This window comes from Oenanthe melanoleuca, chromosome 1 (assembly GCF_029582105.1).
Source record: "Oenanthe melanoleuca isolate GR-GAL-2019-014 chromosome 1, OMel1.0, whole genome shotgun sequence".
Classification (NCBI taxonomy): domain Eukaryota; kingdom Metazoa; phylum Chordata; class Aves; order Passeriformes; family Muscicapidae; genus Oenanthe; species Oenanthe melanoleuca.
Window position 1 is genome coordinate 73,280,928 of NC_079333.1, and position 19,674 is coordinate 73,300,601.

The 19,674-nt window shown below is 40.2% G+C and overlaps 1 protein-coding gene across 1 annotated transcript in view; it reads left to right on the top strand.

The window, feature by feature from the left end:
- Window positions 1–19,674, top strand: part of FARP1 (FERM, ARH/RhoGEF and pleckstrin domain protein 1) — a 199,360-nt gene that overhangs the window by 115,834 nt on the left and 63,852 nt on the right. The window contains 1 exon segment of the mRNA XM_056497890.1: window positions 15,882–15,986. Within this exon segment, the coding sequence (XP_056353865.1) occupies window positions 15,882–15,986 (105 nt within the window).

Genomic DNA, 19,674 nt, shown 5'->3' on the forward strand with positions numbered 1-19,674 from the left:
TTTTAAAACCTCCGGGGATGGTGGCTCAAGCCAGTTTTACTGCTTGACAACCCTTTCAATGAAGAAACTTTTCCTCATAGCCAGTAAGTTGGGCTGTTGTGAGTGCAGGACCCAGCACTTGTTGAAGCTTTCACCATTGATCTCAGCTCATCAGTCCAAATCCCTCTGCAGAGCCCTCCTCCCCTCCAGCGTATCAATGCTCCTACCCAGCTTGGTGACACACAAACCGAGGGTGTCCTTCATCCCCTTGTCCAGGTTATCAGTAAGGATACCAAGCAGAGCTGTCCCCAATACCATGATGTAGCTCCATTCACCACCACTCTCCAGGCCCAGCAATCCTGAGAGTTTTTTACCCAGCAAAGCATGCATCCATCCAAGCCACAAGCAGCCAGTTTCTCCAGAATGCCTCAGCATGCTGTTGAATGAAATTGGTTATTTTTGCTTTGAGAAAGCTTGGGACTTATAAACCAGAATTAGAAGCAAAATGTAAGTGTTGGTCAACACATGTAGAAAAAGAAGGATTTTGCTGTTGCTCATAGCCTGTGCTATAGGTTGCACGGTTGGGGACCTGTCCTTCTTGTTATATGTTCTACTGTCTTTATTTCTGCTTTGTCTGGTGTTGTCTTTTTCAGGCCTTTCAAGATCATTATCTTGCTTAAATTCTCAGCTTTATAAAGAAATGTTCTTCTGTTTCCCAGGAAAGGAAATGCCACATGTATGGTATCTCAGGCATGTAGAAAAGTTGCAAGCAGAAAGCGTGGGACCATAAAATCCTACTTGTGTCAAAGTTTTAGATAAGAATCTCTTCCTTCTCTTCTCTTCTCTTCTCTTCTCTTCTCTTCTCTTCTCTTCTCTTCTCTTCTCTTCTCTTCTCTTCTCTTCTCTTCTCTTCTCTTCTCTTCTCTTCTCTTCTCTTCTCTTCTCTTCTCTTCTCTTCTCTTCTCTTCTATCATTTCTCTCATCATTTTAGTGGTTTGAGCATCAGATTCACAAAGAGTAGGAAAGGCCCTCCCAGTTGTCAGCGGGGTGAGAGCATATTTAAAAGCATATTTAGGCACATTTGGGTACACTAGTGTATTCAGGGACATTTGGGGACACTGCTGCAATCAGTTATGAGAAATGAAGTGGATTTTAATAGTGTCATCTCTTAATGATAATTATCAGGAGTGGAGGAGTGTTGGTTGTGCTTCTGCTGAAGTGCAGGTGATGGGGGAAGTTCAAGTCTCCACCGCTTTCAGGATGAATGGCTTTTTGTACAATGGCAAATATATAGTCTGTAGAATTTTTATATTTGGTATTGAATCCACATGTGATGTCAAACAGATCTTGTGATTTTAAAATTACTCACTATAATCCTAATTATAAATCTCCAGCAAGGGAACATATCCAGATATATTCAGCATCACTCAAAAAGAAATATAAGCCCTTCCTTAAATACTTGATTTAATGTCAGGATATCCTGAAATAGCTGGTGGTGAGAGTTAGCCATTCATAATGGATGTGAACTACATTTTTTTAAATTGAGAAATATTTGTCTTTAGTAGTTAATCATTTGAATTCAGTTTTAGAAGACTATTTAAAATATGCTGATTATGCTCTCTTATGTCTTTTATGCAAGCACTTATCTGTTTCCTAAAAGCAAGTAGACAAAATACCTCATGAATGTTAATGATAACAAGAAATAAGCACACCACTGTGTTAAAGATCATGTAATCCAAGGGGAGAAGCAAAGTAGCAATGAGATGAAGGCCAGCTTAATCTGTTCAGTTTTGCCTGGCCTGAGTATTTCTCTGAAAGTACCCTTTCTATTCACTTGACATGAAGGAATTCCAGGGCAACTGGATGCTTAATTGCTGTTAAAATGGATAAATCTTAACTCAAGGCTCTGAGGGTCATGGGGGTAAATATCTACCCTAGTAAATAATGTGGAATTGTGTGTCCCGGTTAGCATGTTACTGGGAGTGAAGAGCACCCTGTTTCAGTGCTGGGAAATCATGTTTCTTTATGAGCAAGAAGGAAGTTTGTGGGCTTGGAATGAATGGTTACTGACAGTGAGGAGCATAACTCACCTTTAACTGGCCTTAGTTGTTCACAGTCTGCTTGTGATATGTTGCATGAAAGGAATTATCTGGGAGGGGGTTGAATTCCTCTTTTGGATCACTTTCTTGTTTTCAGCCCTTTTTCCTCTCCCTGTAGGCTATGGAGAAAAAGTAGAGGCAGCTTGTGGCTGCAGGCACATGCCAGCATATGGGAGCAGTGGGAGGTATTGTCTGTTGGCATTTGTGCTTTCTTAAACTGCAAGTACTAGTTGTTTCCAATGCCACACACTAAACCTGTCACTGGTCTAATCTCTATATCATAGTGTCACTTGAGCAAACTGCTCTTTGCTCTTGGAGCAGATTGTTCTGTAGCTACTTGTAGCACATACCAATTACTTTGTAAGATTTTTAGTACCACTACAGGGGATGAGATGCAAGTTCCAGTTATGACAGACGTCTATATTTGCTAATATTTGCATTTCCTCAGCATGATTTTAGACCTGCTATTTTAGTACAAACATGAAGGCTTGTAAATTTTCTTTGTGTTCTCTGGGTAGCTGGAAGCAGAACTGCAGCACTTTGTTTGGTCAATAAATCTTTGGCTTACCTAGGACATGATGGCCAACCTCCTCAGCTCCCCTCCACTGTGGGGTGTGAAGGACTCTCCTACTGGGTCTCACTCTGAATTTGCTGCCTTTGGTTAGCTTGAATGGACCTGTTGAGGAGTATTGATGACCTGGGAAGAATTAAAAAGCCAGAAGGATGCCAGTGACACGTGTCTTCACTTACCTTTCTCATCCTGCAAAGCCTTCTCCTGGCCAAGACCTTGCTTGATGTTTTAGTGTAGACAGGATTCCTCAAGCTGTTTGGTAGCAACAATTTAGGAAATACTTACAGTCTGAAAAAGCAAAAGCAGATAGTATTGGCTCCTTAATGCCCCATCAGGGTTATGTCTCTCCCTGGTTAAGTCCATCGTGTTTTTGTCAAGAATTGTTACACATTGTGGTTAAAAATCAAGGCCAGTGCAGTAATCATTGGTCAATGCCATTGTGGTCTTCTGTAGACAAAAGTTCTTTCCCTAAGGAGATTTATTCTGAGTCTGACAGGGTTGTCTGACTTCTCTAAGTAAATTGTGATGAAGAAAGATAATTCCTGAAGCTGGTAGCAAGACAGTGTTTTAGCAGAGATCACTAAAGTATGTGTATATGCTGGCACAGAACTTCACTTGAGGGCTGGTGAGAACATGGAAAACCTAAACATTTTATAAATAGGCAAAGATGAAGTATATTTACTAAGTTTCATACTAGGCATCTTGGTAATAATCACGTGTAGCACAATCAAAGGAGAGGATTGTCCTGCTCTACTTTGCACTGTTGCGGCCTCTCCTTGAATCCTGTGTGCAGTGTTGGGCAATGCAAAATAAGAATGATATAAAGCTATTAGAGAATGTCCAAAGGATGGTGAAGGGCCTGGAGAGGAAGCTGTGTGAGGAGCAGCTAAGATTAGCCTGGAGAACAGGAGACTTAATTGCAGTCTACTTCTTCCTCATGAGGGGAAGAGGAGGGGCAGGCACTCATCTCTTCTCTGTGGTGGCAGTGACAGGACTGAGGGAATGGCCTCAAGCTCTGTCAGGGGAGGTTAGAATATTAGGATCTTAGAAAAAGGTTCTTCACCCAGAGGGTGTTTGGGCACTGGAACAGGCTCCCCAGCACCAGCCTGGCAGAGTTCAAGAAGCTTTTGGACAATGCTCTCAGACACATGATGTAACTCTTGGGGATGCCCTGGGCAGGGTCAGGAGATGGACTCCAGTAATCCTCATGAGTCCCTTCCAACTCAGCATATTCTATGATTCTGTGATTCAATTATGTTTTCATGTTGTAAATGAAATGTATTGCTCTCGCATAGCCCAGGAATCTTTAAGTTACCTGGGTATTAACATTAAACAAAGCATATTTACAAATGTAAATTTAAAATGAGATGTATGCTATCTTTAAAGACGTGAGGACTGGGGCTTCAGCATTAAGAAAAACCCACAAATTAGATAAAATCAAATCCTTTTCCAGTTACACACATTATCCTCAAGGTTAAATGGATTAAAATTCTTTCTGGAGGAATTCAACATAAGACTGAAAATGTGGTGAAAAAAGTCTCATTGTGGCTGCCTGATGTTTGACTTTTGATAGCACATCCCCAAAGACTTCTCTTTGACGTACCTTGAACAGAGAATGCTTGTTTCCCATGAAGCCTGTTGTTGCTGATAAAGCTCATTTATATCTAAGTGGTATCTAATACGGCAGTGCTGTGTTCTGGCCTTAAGAAAAAAACAGCTGAATGGCTCATTTGCCTTTTTAAACCTGCTGTGCTTAAAGATGTATTTTAGCAATTTTGTCCAAAGCCCAAATCACAGTAGCTAATTCTGTACTATGTATGCTTTTAAACAGAGCATAAAAGAAAACATTGCTGCACATTCAAACGAAGTAGAATCCATAAAAGCTGTGTTTCAGAGGCTGTGTTTATGCACTTGTGGTAGTAAGTGGGGATGCTTTTCTTTGATATTTGAGGCCTCTCTTTGAGTGACACAGTGCAGATCCGCTAGGAATCTCCTTAGCTTGAGCAGTTGGTATGGCTGAATGAGAAGTGAAGCAGAAAGGGTGTAAGTTATTGTCTCTGAAGCATTTCACATTAACTGCAGGCACAAGCAATTCTGTAAGGTACACACACATATATGCACACACACACACACACACATGCAGAAGCGGTGGGAAATCAGGTAGAGGTTGAATGTTCCAGCTTCAACTTAGGTAAAAGTAAAACCTTGCTCACAGTCAGGAGGAAGCTCTCTGGAGATTAATGAGAGGCTTTTACCCAGCTCAGACCACGTGCTGTTAACAGACACCATGTACATCTTGCTGGCCTTTCTTCTCTCTTCACCTCCTCCTGCCCAGAGATAGGAGCACCAATCCCTTCTTTCCCTGGCTTGCCACAAATGTGTGAGCAGATCTCTGCTCTGTCTGTATTGCTGTTGGATGCTGGGTTGAACATACAGGTCAGTGCCAGCAGGTTTGGATTTTGAAGTGGCTGGAGGTGAGGCCACTGTTTCCACAGTGCGCACCAGCACCACTCCACTTGTGCTGCCCCTAAGGAAGGCTGTGGCTGTGTCTTGTTTGCTAATGTAACCATTCATCAGACTCCTGCAGTCTAGAGGCAGTTCCATCTTTCAGAGACCTGAGATGACCCATGGATGGATTTTTTGGAGCATCTGCCATGTGAGGAGACACTGCAAGTTGCAGGCAGGCTGTAAAGGAAGAGTGGAAAAGCTCCTGAGGATTTCTGTTAAAAAGGGAGGTAGTTATTTTTTATCTTTCCTTGAAATTGTGACTTGACTACAACATTATGAGGTACCTCTGAAATCTGCTGGTAGAAGCAGCCATTATTGTAACTCTTACCATACCAATTCCCCTAACTCCTCTGTCCACTCTAGTTTGTGTCCCAAACTAAAGGTATCACTTTTCAGTGGTGCACAAAACAGACAGTAAGAGTATAGACTGTTCTCACATTTTCTCCTGTGTCTTTCCATGTTTAAAAGACAGATCAGACTCCCAAGTATATTCAGTTTTAAGGTCTTTGTAGGCTGCTTAGAGAAATGTTGAACACATTTCCTAAACATCCATCAGGTTGGTAACAGGACTGCATAACCAAACAAGAAACTTGTGTACTGGGGACTTGACTGGCAAAATACTACTCAAAAGTTCTGCCTTTCAGATACTTAAAGAAGGGATTGCTTTTAAAACTTATGTTTTGCCCTTGCAAGTTTTGCTTCCATGAAAATATGTTGTTGTATGCATTTTGCTTATTCAGAATGGACTCAGATCATTTCTGTTTCAGTTTCACACATTACACAAGATTACTCCATGTCCAGTCTGGAGCAGTCAGTTTTGGAAGACAGACTGGTACCAAATAGGTCCTATAGAAACTCTTAATTTAAGATGCATGCAGGCTGTCTTCCTTACCCTGCATTGCACTTTGGCTTCAGAGCACTGCATCCAGCTGGAGCAGTGGCCTAGCTGAAGACAAAGGTTTAGGGTGTAAAATTATTACATTATAGGTTAGCAGCAGCACAGCCTGGAGGCTTCATCTAGGAGTGGCCTTTTGGAAACTTCTGTATCCAGTTGTTAAAATGTGCTTTCCTGCCTCTGATAAAGTAAAAAGTAAAATATGTACAGTGTTGGATGCTGTGAGCTCTTTCTGAGATTAATAGTAATGTTGAGACTGATGGAAAGGTTTTTCCTGTTGCATTTGGGTTTGCTTTAGATTTAGGATTTAATATTTTGCCTGAACACCTCCTATTTTTTGTTGGGGTTTGTTGTGGAGTTTTTTTGACTTCTTGCATTTTAATGAAATTATTTTCCTCAAAGGATTTTACTACAATCATAGTTGTAAAATGTACTAAAATGTATCCAGATAGAAATAGTAAATAGCCACTTTGCATCTGATTTTATAGTAATAACTCCCATATTCTCATAACACTTCATACTCTCATGTTTTCAGTCTGTTTATAAGAGTTCTGTTTTCGCATTTGATGACTTAAGAATTGCCTACTCCTTCATTCTAGCAAAGTGTTTGCTTATGTGTAAGGAAAATGAGGAAAAATGAGCAGGCAAAGAAAACAAAACAGAGAAGCAAGCACTTCTTAACGTTATAAAAGAAAACTTGAGAAGGTGGTTAAATTATTTTTGCCTTGAAACAGACAGAGGAGTGGTAAAGTGGGAGGCAAGGGGTGAGGGGTGTCACAGAGTTTGGGGTTTCCATCCCCAATTATGTGCTGGCTGCTACACTGCTGAATTACACTGAAAGCACTGAATGGTGCCATTATATTCCTTTTCAAAAGTTGTGGGCTATGAAATTCAATCTGAGGTATTTTTAATGAGTGTTCTGAGCCTCAGTTGCAGCTCTTCCCAAGAAACAACGAGCACAGTGTGCCACTAAATGGTGCCAGGGCCAGGGGTTAAACTCATTCAGTTTTTTGCTTGCAGGGAGAGAAAGTAATATCAACATTTATTTGACAGGTATATCAGCTTGGTTCCAGAGTTGAGCTTTAGTAAAACAGCTTTCCATAAATAAAACATTCTGAAAAATGAGGTTCTATCAGCTTCACATCAAACTCCCATCTAGTGTCTGAAAACAAATCTTGTGGTGTGTTTTCCAAAGCCAGTGCCCCCAGTGCACACACTAGGCTTGTTCTGTGGGCATCCTTGTGCTGCAGAATGCTGTCAGGCACATCCCTATGGACAGAGCCTCGTGGTGGAGGTGCAGCTCATGCCAGATGGAGACATCTGCCCAGGTACACCTTGGCTATCAATTACACACAGATAATTCAAAGGTAATCTTTGTCAGAGAGATGCCTGCTGACATTCCTGTGTCTCCACTAAGGGTCTTGGTGTCATAGCTGGAATGGCTTTGGTGTGACTCCCTCCCTTCTTGCCCCTCTGAACTAGACACAGCTTTTCAGAGAAGAATTTTTTAGTGTTCACTCGGTTTTAAAAAAGCCACGTAGCACAAAAAGTATTGTTGCCTTTCCTACATGCTGATTTGCAAAGTAGTTTGTTTCAATCATGAGGAAAGCACTGTTTAATGCATCTGCCCTGCAACTCACACCGAGATCTTAAATTCATGGTGGGCTGGCTCTGGTTTTTGCAAATCATCACCCTGCAGTGTCAAGGCTCTGAGGCTGGAACACATCGTGGGGATGATTCTCTTCAGAAAACAAAGCAGTCACTTCCAGCAGTGGATGGTTGCCTTGCTAAGGGGATGAAGAACAGCCACAAACCACTTTTAGTTTTGCTAGTAAAATTAGGCAAAGATGACTCAACATTTACAGGAGCTAATTTAGGGAATAAGATGACATATTTTTAGTAAGTTTTCTCATTGTTCTTTTAATGCCTGATTTTTCTTGTCCACACAGTGCATTTTAATGATGTTCAAGGATAGTAATTTTGGTTTAGCAACAGCGGTGCTGCCAAGAGTTTCCCACTGGAAGTCTAAGAATTTAATTGTTGGTGTGTGAAATTTTGCAGCCTTAAACAGTTACTTAAAAGACTTGCTCTGACACTGCTGATTTCCCACAAATGTTTTACACCTATCTCAAGGAAGTAATGGTTTTACTGCAAGAAACAAGGTTTGGGTTATTTTTTTTCAGGAGGAGTAATTAGCTCCTGCAGAGACCTGTTTTGGATTTTGGGGTTTTTGGCTTTACTGAGGTCAGCATTCACATTTCAAGGGAAGGAATGTGTTGTCCCCATTGGGACAATATCTTAGAGGATTTTTAGGCAGATAGCAATGGAGTTTTCAAGATGAATTCGTAAGCAGATGTGATCAGAGCACCGCTTTTAAGTTGATGAAGTGAATTTTAGGTGCATATGTGTGAAATGCAGGATTTTGTAAAATTGTTACAGAGAAGTTAATACAAGATCCGTTGTACTTTCTAACTGAGAGTTAGATGCCAGATAGTTAAAATGCTGTAAATAGAGCCAAAGGAACCAGTGAACCAGGAAACTAATCATGAAATATTTTGTTAATGCTTTTCACCATGGGTAACATTTTGTAATAAACAGAGGTGTACTTAGACTGCTGTGGCCAAAAGTGGAATATTTTTGGTTTATATGGTTTGTGGTGTTTAGCCAGCGAGTTTCAGTTTTTCTTTGGCATTGATGAAAGAGGGATGAATGTGAGAAACAAATTCTGTGAAATTTAATCTTTACAGTTACCTGAGGAGGAAATTCTCCAGGCTCCAAGAATCTACCTCTTTCTTCCTTTTTATTCTTTACAAAGTGCTCCACTGGCTTTGTGGTGGTTTCTTCTGATTCTGCAGTAACAAATACTAGAAACTGGTAAATAATTGAAAGATGGCAAATAAAATCAGTATTAATATCAGTTTGCATAATATCAGAACTACAAAGAAATAAAATTATTGGACAATTACACCTGAAGATGGCACGTTGGTTTGTGATGTGAAAAGCTCAGTCCTCAAGGTGCCCAGCCCATCTCTCCTCCATTTTTGTGTCCCCTCATGCACATTGAAATGGCATATTATAAATACAGCATGGGTGGTGTTTGCCCATTAATGTGCAAAGCTGTAATTTTATGAGCCAAGTGAAAATAGACCAATCAGAGGCTCCAGTTTCATAGCTTTACTCTGCTGTAATGATGGAGATGTACAGTTACCTGAGGATTTACTGTAGCTGAGTTTTGTATTAGTCTGACTCTGCTATAAGAAAAAGCTTAACCAAGCAGTACTGAAAATAGCCTCATCATAAAACCTTTCATTAGCTTTGCTAGATAATATTTTTCTTTTTCCTTCCACAACATTTAACTATTAAAGAGGATTATTTAGTATTTACTGTTCATCTGAATTTTACTGCTGGCTATTTCTACTGAATTTGATTTTTGGGCATTGGGAGAGTTTAAGGTGTGTAGCAAGAGCAGTCCTTCTGCTTCTGCCTATTTTAGAAAATATTTTGACATAAATCAGTTTGTCACGATCAGAAATCCAAGACCGTGGTTACGATATCAAATCCATATTTCAAATGTACAGAACTGCAGTTTTCTTTTGGATACCACGCCAGAAATGCAAGCAAATGTGAGAGGGTTATTAAACCCCTTCTCTTTATATTTTGTCTCACTAATTGTTTGCTATGTCGATTTTTGGTTAGCAGTGAAATTCCTAAAATAGTTGTTGTTGAAGTTTGTCATAGGTGATGGGTGAAGGGGGAGGTTTAACTTTGCAGCTGCATTTTTTTAAGGGCAGTAAAACATACCTGAAGTAAAAACTACCATATTTTAAAATCGAGCTGTTTACAAAAAGGTGCCACCACCACTGAAACTGGCTGAAGGATAAAAGTGTTCATCAGAGACTGTGGAAGACAAACACTGGCATTGAGGAAATACAGCTTATTATTACAGTGGTGAGTGTAAAAGCAGTCCACTAAAATCTTGAAAGAAAAGAACACTAAATGGTCTCATTGTGCACATGCAGCAGATGATCAATTGCCTGTTTTTAAGCTGCATGAGAGACTTACTCTGTTGCTGCTTTTGGCCTCAATCTGCCCTTTGATGGTATGTGCACAGTCTGTGCAAAAGCATGTGGGATACGTGCCAGGAGTGGAGCCCTCAACTACATTCACATGGAAAACATCTTAAAAGGTACGAGGTGCCTTTAGGTTGTCATAAAAATCTGCCTCTTCTACACCCTCTTTTCAAATGGGATGCATATCTGGTGGCTGCAGGACCACTGCTTTAAAGTAGTGGTGGGAGTGTGTGGCTGCTGTGTCTCTGCTGCTGTTCTTTGGCCTGGTATATAGGAGTGATGAGTCACACTTCTTCCAACACTTCTCAGCTCCCCAGCCTAAGCTGAACAGCCAGGTAAAAACTCATAAGCCCAGGTGTAAGAGCTATCTTGGTGGTCTAATGCTATTTCTGTAGTCATCTAATCCTTCCTATAGGATTAACACATATGCTTTGAAAGGGAGGAGAGGAGAAGAAGGGCAGAGGGTCTCGCCTGTTTTGGCAGAATTAGGTCCAGAGCAATGACACTCAGACCCGTGCTTCTCACCTTTAATCCCACCTTTCAGGAAACAGACCTTTGCTCAATATGAATTATGCATTTCATTTTACGCCAGAAAGGAGAAATCTTTAAAATATGAAATTTGTCTTCAGATGCTGACAGCATTGTTCTCCTGAGAGTAGTTTTTGAAGTATAAATTTCTGACAGGGTTATTTGCTTAAGAACCCTGTGCTCATTCTCATCTGTGAGGTTATTTTTATACTATTTGCTTATCATGAGCAGTTCTTGGTTGTTTTTTTTTTTCATTTCAAAATAGTAGATACATAATTTTTGACAGTTTCAAATAACTGAGAAAGTTATGCTGTTAAGAACGTGGGGTTGTTATTTTTAGTAGTGATTACAACTGTGTATGACTTCAGAAATAATAATGAAGTTACTGAATGAAGTTTTCACAATCATTTCAATGCAGTTTTTAAATTAGGGTATAAAAATCTGTTTTGGCTGATCTGATAAAAGGCTGATCAGTACAAGAGATTTTATGGTGATTAACTCTGAAAGAGTAAATACATTTTAAACTTTGTGTTTAACCTTTGTGCCACATAGTATTTAAGTATTTGTAAAATATTTAGCATAACCAAATTGTCGCATTTCATTTTAGACCATTTGAGCACCCAGAATGTGATAGGAAGAGGGCATCAGTGGAAGAAATGCCTGCCTTTATGTGGTGGCAGATATAAATAATGAATATACCTTTTTCTTTAAGATGAACATAAAGGAATTATTTTCTCTCCTATGAGCTGCTACTACTGTACAAAGTGTAATTAAAACCCAAAACAACCCAAACTTTTTTCTGACCCATTTGCAGCAGTTTTGGAGAAAAGAAGAGAAGAACAGAGTAGTCTGTGTTTCCACATGAAACTGTTTCTTACTTCAACCAAAAATGGGACTTAGATTTTTCAATGTTCAGAAGAAAGTGTTTATTTTATTTGGTTCTTTTAAGCTGGTCTTGCTGCTCAGTGATGTAAAACAAACAAATAAAAAACCTTTCAATCAAAGATCTTGTTCAAACTGGGATCAGAGATTATTTGGCTGAACAGATAAAAAAAGGTAAAACCTCTATTTGACCATAAACATATATACTTTTTTTTTGGTACCTAATTAGTGAAATAATTGCTGAATTAACCATGGGAGGTGGTATAATGTATCCAAATATGCTTCTTTAAAAGCTTTGGATGTCTTCCAAATACAGCCAAGGTTTTTTTTTTTTTTTTTTTTTTTTTAATGTATTGCTGTCTGTGTTAAAGAATGGTCTAAATAAGTATGTAGAGGGATTTTTTTTTTTTTTTTTTAGAATTATTGATGTTTGCTAGAATATGAAAGCATTGTTGAACCTATTAAAATATTCACCATTGGAAGATCATAAGCAACATACTGTTTTGGATTTTGGTGGGAGTAGAGTGAGGCTGAATTGAGTAGGACTGAGATAATGAGCAGACAGAAAAATATTGAATATATAATGCATAAAGCAGGCTAGTTTGACTGGGTACCTTCATAGCTTGCAGCTAAATGTGGTGATGCACATTATTCATAATTTAGAACTTGGCGTTCCCTGAAAATGTAAAGTGACTTTTAAAATGTGATTTCACAGAGCTAAATGAAAGACCGGTTCCAAATGCATTAAGCAATAAGGATGTGTAGCTGGAAGTCAGTGAACTTCTTTTCATTGTAATAAATTTATAGTATTATTTCGGTGTAATTAAATACCACACCAAGAGAAAAATATAATTCTCTGGTATATATATTGGTCTGACTGGGGCTCACCTTGTGTCAAATCATTAAAGCAGATGTCAGGGCTCCTTGTTGTCAAGGTAAAAGATACACCTGTATTGCTCAGGAAAAGTTCCCTGCCAGTGTGCTCAGATGGCTGGTTTGGAGTGGGAAGAGTTGTTCTCTAGAGCAGCACTATTTTTTCATGGATTGTACAGGAGCAGGGCACTGCCACCTACTGCAGGTACTTCCCAGCTCCTGGGGTTGCATGTGTCCCTCCCCAGCTGTATTCCATCAGGATACCATCCCTCCTGACTCCTTTCCCTCACTGCCTCACCGGGAGGTGGTGTCCATGGCAGTGAGTGGTCTGGAGGTATAGTCTTGCCACCAGCCTTGGTTGCTTCATGATTTCATGTCAGTGTCCCCATGGGGCAGACTGGTGCTGGCATGGAGCAGGGAAAGCAGCCAAGCTCTGCCTTATGCAGCTGCAGCCATGGGGCTGTGGAGCAGGAGCCTGTCAAGCTTGCCTAGGACTTGCTGTCTAGGCATGGCAGAGGGACCATGCTTCATGGTTGGAAAATGCCTTCCAAGCTCTGTGGAAAACTGGTGTTTTCTCCTAGGCCTTGTAACCATGCTGAAGTCAGGCACAGCTGTTGACTTCAGATGATGTCATTGGTGTGGCGCACTCATTCCTGAATGCTCCCTCTGTCAGCTCGTGTTTACTGTGCCCTGAGTGACTCCTGGTTTGCTTCCATACCCAGTGGACTGAGCTTTTAATTTATTGTGTTTAAATTTTTTAGTAGGGATGTCATGGAACTGCACTGACTCAAGATCTCTCTGAAACCTTGTGTGTTCCTGCTTTTGTGGATTGTTTTACTTCTCCTGGTCCTGCAAGTCCAGAATTTCATCAGGCTCTAAATCTCAGCTGATTTTATATGCACAGCATTTCCTTTGGGAGAACTGTCAGGTTTTATTTTGAGATAGACTGATCAAAGATAAGATGAGTTTAGAATAATAATATTTATAAATACTAGAGTAAGAAGCATTTCATTTTACTGAGGCGTACTCCAGTGAAAATGCCAAGTGACATAAATACTACAAGACTGCTGTTCTATAAGGAAACAAAAAAAAAGCCTTTATGAAAACACTCAGCAGGTTTTAATTAGAGGCTTTTACTCATGGTCTGTGCTCAGGCAGCCGTGCTCTTCTCAGCCTAAGCAGTGTGGTAATGCAGGTGGGCTCTCTACCTTTTTCCCTGTTGGTCAAAAATCTCAGAGACACAGAGACACTTTTGAAGTGTGGTCTTTTTCAGACAGAAATCCACAGAATACTTTAGCTAGACATACATACATACATACATATTCATTGGCCATTTTACCATTCCTCTGGCTGTGCACAAGTAGGAGAGCTTCTTGCTGTGAGGATAACTCATAAACTTCCTCCCTCTAGAAGCCCCAGCCAAACTGTGAAGACCTGAGACTAGTCTGGAAGCAGGAGTAGTTGCTTCTAAATTATTTGTAGGTGTGTAGGAGCAGTGAAGCAATATCGTTCTTACACTCAGTCTAATGTGATTCATATTATTATGTTGCCTCCAATGAAATGCACGTAGCAGGAGGCTCTTTCATTGAGATGGTGCATGTTTGGGTTTTGCCCTTGTACACTGATAGATGGAGTGGAAAGTGTGGAAAGCTTTCTGTTAGAACTGACATGCAATGCACACTGGTCATTGCAGTCTGAGTGGTGAACACAGGGAATGCTTTTGGTTTAATGAAGCTGGAGAACATGAAGTGAGTGCTTTCAAATATACTTGCACTAGAAACTTATTTTGGATGCCATTGTGTCAGACCAAAAGTGCTCTGTCTAGAAAAACAGAGGTCTTTTTTTCCCCTTCCTTCTTTGCATCCTCTTGGCATTTTCCTATTAATTACTTTAGTTACTTCAAGGTTATGGTGAATGCTTCAAAAATTAGTACTTTTATCAGCAATTGTTCTTTATGTGTTTTTTGACAGTATTCATGAGACTAATGTTTGCTACAACAAATATTAACAAACAGTTAATACCTCGAGTGAATATTGCTTCCTGGTGGCTTAGGTCTCTCAGAAGCACTTGAGAGAATATGTTGGGTAAAAACCTGTTCAGCGAGTTCTTGGAAAAGTGAGATTTGCTCTTCCCTTCAGACTTTCAAAACCAGCCAGCCTTGAAGGGTTCAGTCATTGTGTCCTGCATGACCAGGATGACAGTGCTGCTGTGGTGGCACATATATCCTGTGCTTTCCCTAGAAAAATGTCATCACTTTAATTTCCCTGATGTAAGCCTGACTGCTGGGTATTTGCTGATTTATTTTTTGGTGAAACAGAGACCAGACTACATTATGATGCTTTTGGGAGGGATTGGGCAGCTGCCCACTCTCAAGTAGGCTGTTGGTATGGGCATTGCCTGGAGATGCCAGAGCCAGGCTCAGGATCTGAGCTGGTCTGCCCACCCGTAATGATTGTTTTTTTCTTCACTTGGCTACTACTGTTTTTTTTACTCTGTTATTTACTGGGCTAAAAGGGAGTGGGCCAGTATGTAGGTTGAGTGCAGGACCAGTAGTCCAGGATGTGATTGTTCTCTTGTAACAGCATTGTCTGTGCAATTTAATGGGTTATTATTTGTTCTGAAGTGAGTGTGGACCTGTGTATTCAGGGCCTCTTGAGTTAAAATAGGTGCATTTGTCCAAGGAACAAAAATATTTTATTTCAGTGATTGGCCTTTTTATACAGAGATGGGTTTTTGCAGAAGGTTTGCTGGTGAACTGTAATTTGTAGTATTTTCTGCAGGTGTGGATTTAATGGATGGGCTGATGAAAAGAATCCTTACAATCAGCAGAGTGGTGGCTCTGGGAGCTAATATTGGGCTAGAACATCTGGTCTTTATAGCAGGAAGGCTTTCAGTATGCTTGACTCCTCCAAATTACTTGCCAGCTTTGCCAGGGTAGCACAGACAGGCCTGGAGCAGCCTCCCAGCAGGAAGGTTGGGATAAGCCCATGTGAAGTCAGAACCCAGGGTTTGAGCCTGTTGAGTATCAAGCAGCATCCAGCAAACCCTCAGTCCCTGCTGTTTTGTATGACAGGCCTGTCAGTGAACATTCTGGTTCCATTGTGTTGGATACATGCACCACCTGACATCACTTGAGAGGGGTCATGGGATAAAATAAAAATTCACAGCAGAAATTAGCCTTGGTCCCCCTCTTAGCCTTGGCCCCTCTCTTCTATTTCTCTAATATTTCTATTATCCCTCAAAAAATGCACTGAAGATGGATTCAGAGCTGCCATCCATGGATGGATGAATATAGTATTTAGCTTTAAAAATATTGTAATTATTGCCAACTGCCCTGTGGGTATGGTTGTAATATCTGCTGATTTTGTAAACAGTTTTGGCGATGTTGTTTGCTGAATAATTTCTTAGCATAATAATTTTTCCTGCCACTAAGTAGAAGCATCTTTGTAACCCTAGGCTTTGTTTTCCTCTTACAGCAAAGAGCTCCAGGGAAAGTTTTGCACGATGCTGTTTGCAACCACCTGAACCTTGTTGAAGGCGACTATTTTGGCCTTGAATTTCCAGATCATAAAAAGATGATGGTATGTAAAATGATTAATTTTCAGCTGGTTTTTGTCTGCATGCACACTGTATTCTCTCCTTCTGCTCCTTACTTGTAAGATGTTTAATCCTCAGTCTTCAAAAGGGAAAGGACTTAAAAAAAATTGTTCTTGCCTAGTGGAGTTGAAGAAATGTTTTTAAAACCTGATTGTTCCTGTCAGATTTCATCTGCTGAGAGTAATGGCTAATTCAGACACAAGCTGGGAGAGTGTTTTGTTTTTCTAAGTTGCTGTAGAGAAGCCAAAGGCTGGACTGTTACAGAGCCTCAACTCTTGATTTTATAGTCTTGCTTGATTTGGAGTGCAGAAATAAACTTTCTCTGCTGATAGAAAAGTTGCAATGGTTGTGACAGAGTTCATGAAGACTATTATGGGGCAAGAAGAGGGATAGATAAAATATTATAAGGTTAATGAAAAGGAAAGCAAATCCAAGAACCCCCCCGAAATTGATGGGAGTCCTTTCTGGGGAGCTGTGTGGCACAGGCAGGAGTCCTGGTCCTGGCAGTCAGGAATCTGAGGTCAGCTGCTGGCAACATTCAGGCATTGCAGTACCCATATCATGTACCAGAAAAAGCCATAGGCTGATGACTTCTTAATCTTTAATGACTTTCTTTTTGAAGTTTGTTTTATTTTAGTCTTATCGTGTAACCTACTAACGTGTGTGCTAGTTATTTGGATTGCTTTCCAGTACATTCTGATGTACATTGGACTTCATGCCTGTTAGGTGAATTTAGCACCAGTAGCCGGGATAACCTAAAAGAGATGCAGTAGGAATCTCACGTCTGTCATGCCTTAGTACAGGCATAGACATTAAAGCAGGATCCTAGTGGTCATAGTGTTCTAGGGTAACTATAATTAAGCAGGATTTTTTTTTTAAATGGATGTCAATCTTTAGAAGGGATCTGCTTCACAGTGTGCTGCTGGAATTACATAAAACACAGTTCATTAGAAGGGTTAGCATTCTGCCAGATACCCTTGGCTAATGCTTGAGGTAACTTGAGAGTTTAACAGTGCAACTGTACAGTACCATTGCAGCAGAGGGTCCATGTAGCTGTGTTCTGGCATTGTTGATGTATGTATGTAAAACTAAAACAAATCCTAACAGCTTTTGTATACCCAGTTGCTTTTTAGTTTTCTAGAAAATAGAGAAGGTCATTTGATCAACCTTCCCTTCTTCACAGGTCATTAAGTTTTAAATAGATGACTGTCTGCATTTTGCTCAGAGATCTGAAGTAAACTAATAGTTTTTAGTCTTGTGAAAACAAAGTAGTTTATTTGCTTGAGGCAGAACACAGGAGAGACTGAGGTGCTGCCACTGCCCGAGGCCCTCACAGTGGCAGGAATTGACTGGCTGGAAATATGTCCAGACAATCAGAGTGGGGGCTCTGATGAAGAGGAAGGTGGAGAAAACCCTCAAGCTGGCCCCTACCCTTGCAAAAGGAAGTACCAGCCAAATATCTGAGAGCACCAGTCCATGTTCTTGCTGGTTGGTCCAGTCTTTGCTTTTGAAGAATGTGAAGCTCCGCAAACCTTGCCTATATCTAGTCAGCTGTGCTCCAAGAATGGTCAAATTCAGTGGAATTAATGCCTTCAACCATCTGAAAGCAACTCACAAAAACTCTGAAGCAGAAGATTTGATTATGAATTGTTGTTTCAATGTGAAGCAGCACTCTGAGAGTATTATTTACACTTAAATTATTGTAACCAGTTTATATAATGCAATTGAGGTGAATGTTCCCATGGGATTTAAAGTTTTCTGAGCTTCATAAAGGCCATAATGTAGAACTCAAGCATTGTACAACTAAAAAATCCTGCAGTTAATTTTATGTCTGAGAAATAAAACACACATGGATATTTTATATTTATATCATCTGAAGAGAATGAGTTGCTTTTTCACTGTAGAGTGCAATGTAAAAGGAAAAATAAATATTTAGAGCGTATTTGTTTGGATGTAATCATATGTATGTAAAGCCATATATTCACAATTTGCCTGTGTTTATTTCAACATGCAAGGCTCCAGACCTCATATCTAACATATTGACAGTGGTTTGTCAAGTTGCCTGGCAGCTGTATACATTCAAGCATGCCATTCTGCATGGGAGATGATTGTGGAGGGTCTGAGTGCTCCACTTCCTGCTGGGACAAGGAGAAAAACGAGGCACTGTCGCCAAGCCTGGGGTTTCACAGAGTTTCATCACACTTGATGTCTGCCCCAATTCTCCAGCTGCTGAAATCTGGTCACCATCGTGGAATGCCAGCCTTTGTTTAACAAATAAATAATCTAGCTTTGTATGTCTGGAGAAAATGAAAAACATTAATCTTAATTAAGTCCTCACATTAGTTTTCCTTTCCAATTCATAAACCAGTCCCAGATTGATGGTGTTTAGGTATGGTGTGGGAGCTGCATGATGCAGAAGTTTTGATTGCTCGGGTTTGACCATAGTGGTGGCATTGTCATTTTGCCCCACCTTTCTCACTAAGTGCATTCAGTACATGGATTTACAGTATCCAGCAGTCTGTCCAAGGATGGTATAACATGGCTGGGAAAGTAGAGAAAGGAATGGTGCACTTGTGTGCTCATGCTCTACCATAAACCACTTCTGGGGAGAAGAGAGGTTTTTTTTGTTTTTTGGTGTTTTTTTTTGGGGGTTGGTTTTTTTTTTTTGGCATCAAGTAAAATACATTATTTTCATTATATTGTAAATTGGCTATTTCATATTCAAGATGTCTTTTTTCCCTCTCATTAAACTTGGCAAAGTCACTGACATTTGTTGCAGATTATGTTCATGTGAGCTTTCCGAAACAAAACAGTTTTAAGTTATTCAAGTGTCAAAGTGTGTCAGGACCAGTTTAACATGGGATAAAAGCTGTATTGCTGTTCTTGGATAGCCAAGTTTCTTTAACCTCTGAAACAAAAGACTTTCCTAGACTGAGAAACATAAGAAGAATTCTACTGAGTAACATTAGTGCGTGGGAAAGGGCAGGGCTGTGATAATAGGAATCACTCATATTAGTAATGATAAGAATGGCACATGGCATTAGAGTAGTTACAGCAGTGATACAGGCCTACTTCTGTCTGGCTTCTTAGGTGATTCTGGAAAACGAATATTTTGAGTATGTCTCAGTCTCTGCATAATCTAAAATTGTTAAAGGTCAAAGAAGTAATAATTTTAATACATACTCTTTTTCTAGAGGAAGTCTCAGGTGATTTGTTTTTTAATGGCTTTAACCTTTGTGATGGTTGTAGGGTGTTCTTCCACAAATTCCAGATGTCTTCAAGGGGGGTCCTGTGCAATTTAGTGAGATAACAAAATATAAATCATGGGCATGGGTAGTTACCAGCTGTCTGGTATGAGCTGTCTTCAGGTCTTGTGAATCATCTGGCTTTTACCTTCTGCGTGATTGTCCCTTGGCTTTCTGTAACATTTTGCCCCAGCCTTTCCAGACTTGAGACTGGAGGATGATGGGACAGGCTGTTAAAATTGCATTTCCACCCACTCTTTCACTTTTGAAAGGTGAAGGAAAGCCCCACACATTGACCTGGAAAATGGGTTGCCAGGTGAGCTACATGCAGAAGCTACACTGTCTCCATTTAAGAATGCCTGGGCCTGAATTTCCCAGGTTTATAGAAAAGAGAAAATGTTCCATAGCTGCAAAGTAAGCTTTCTCC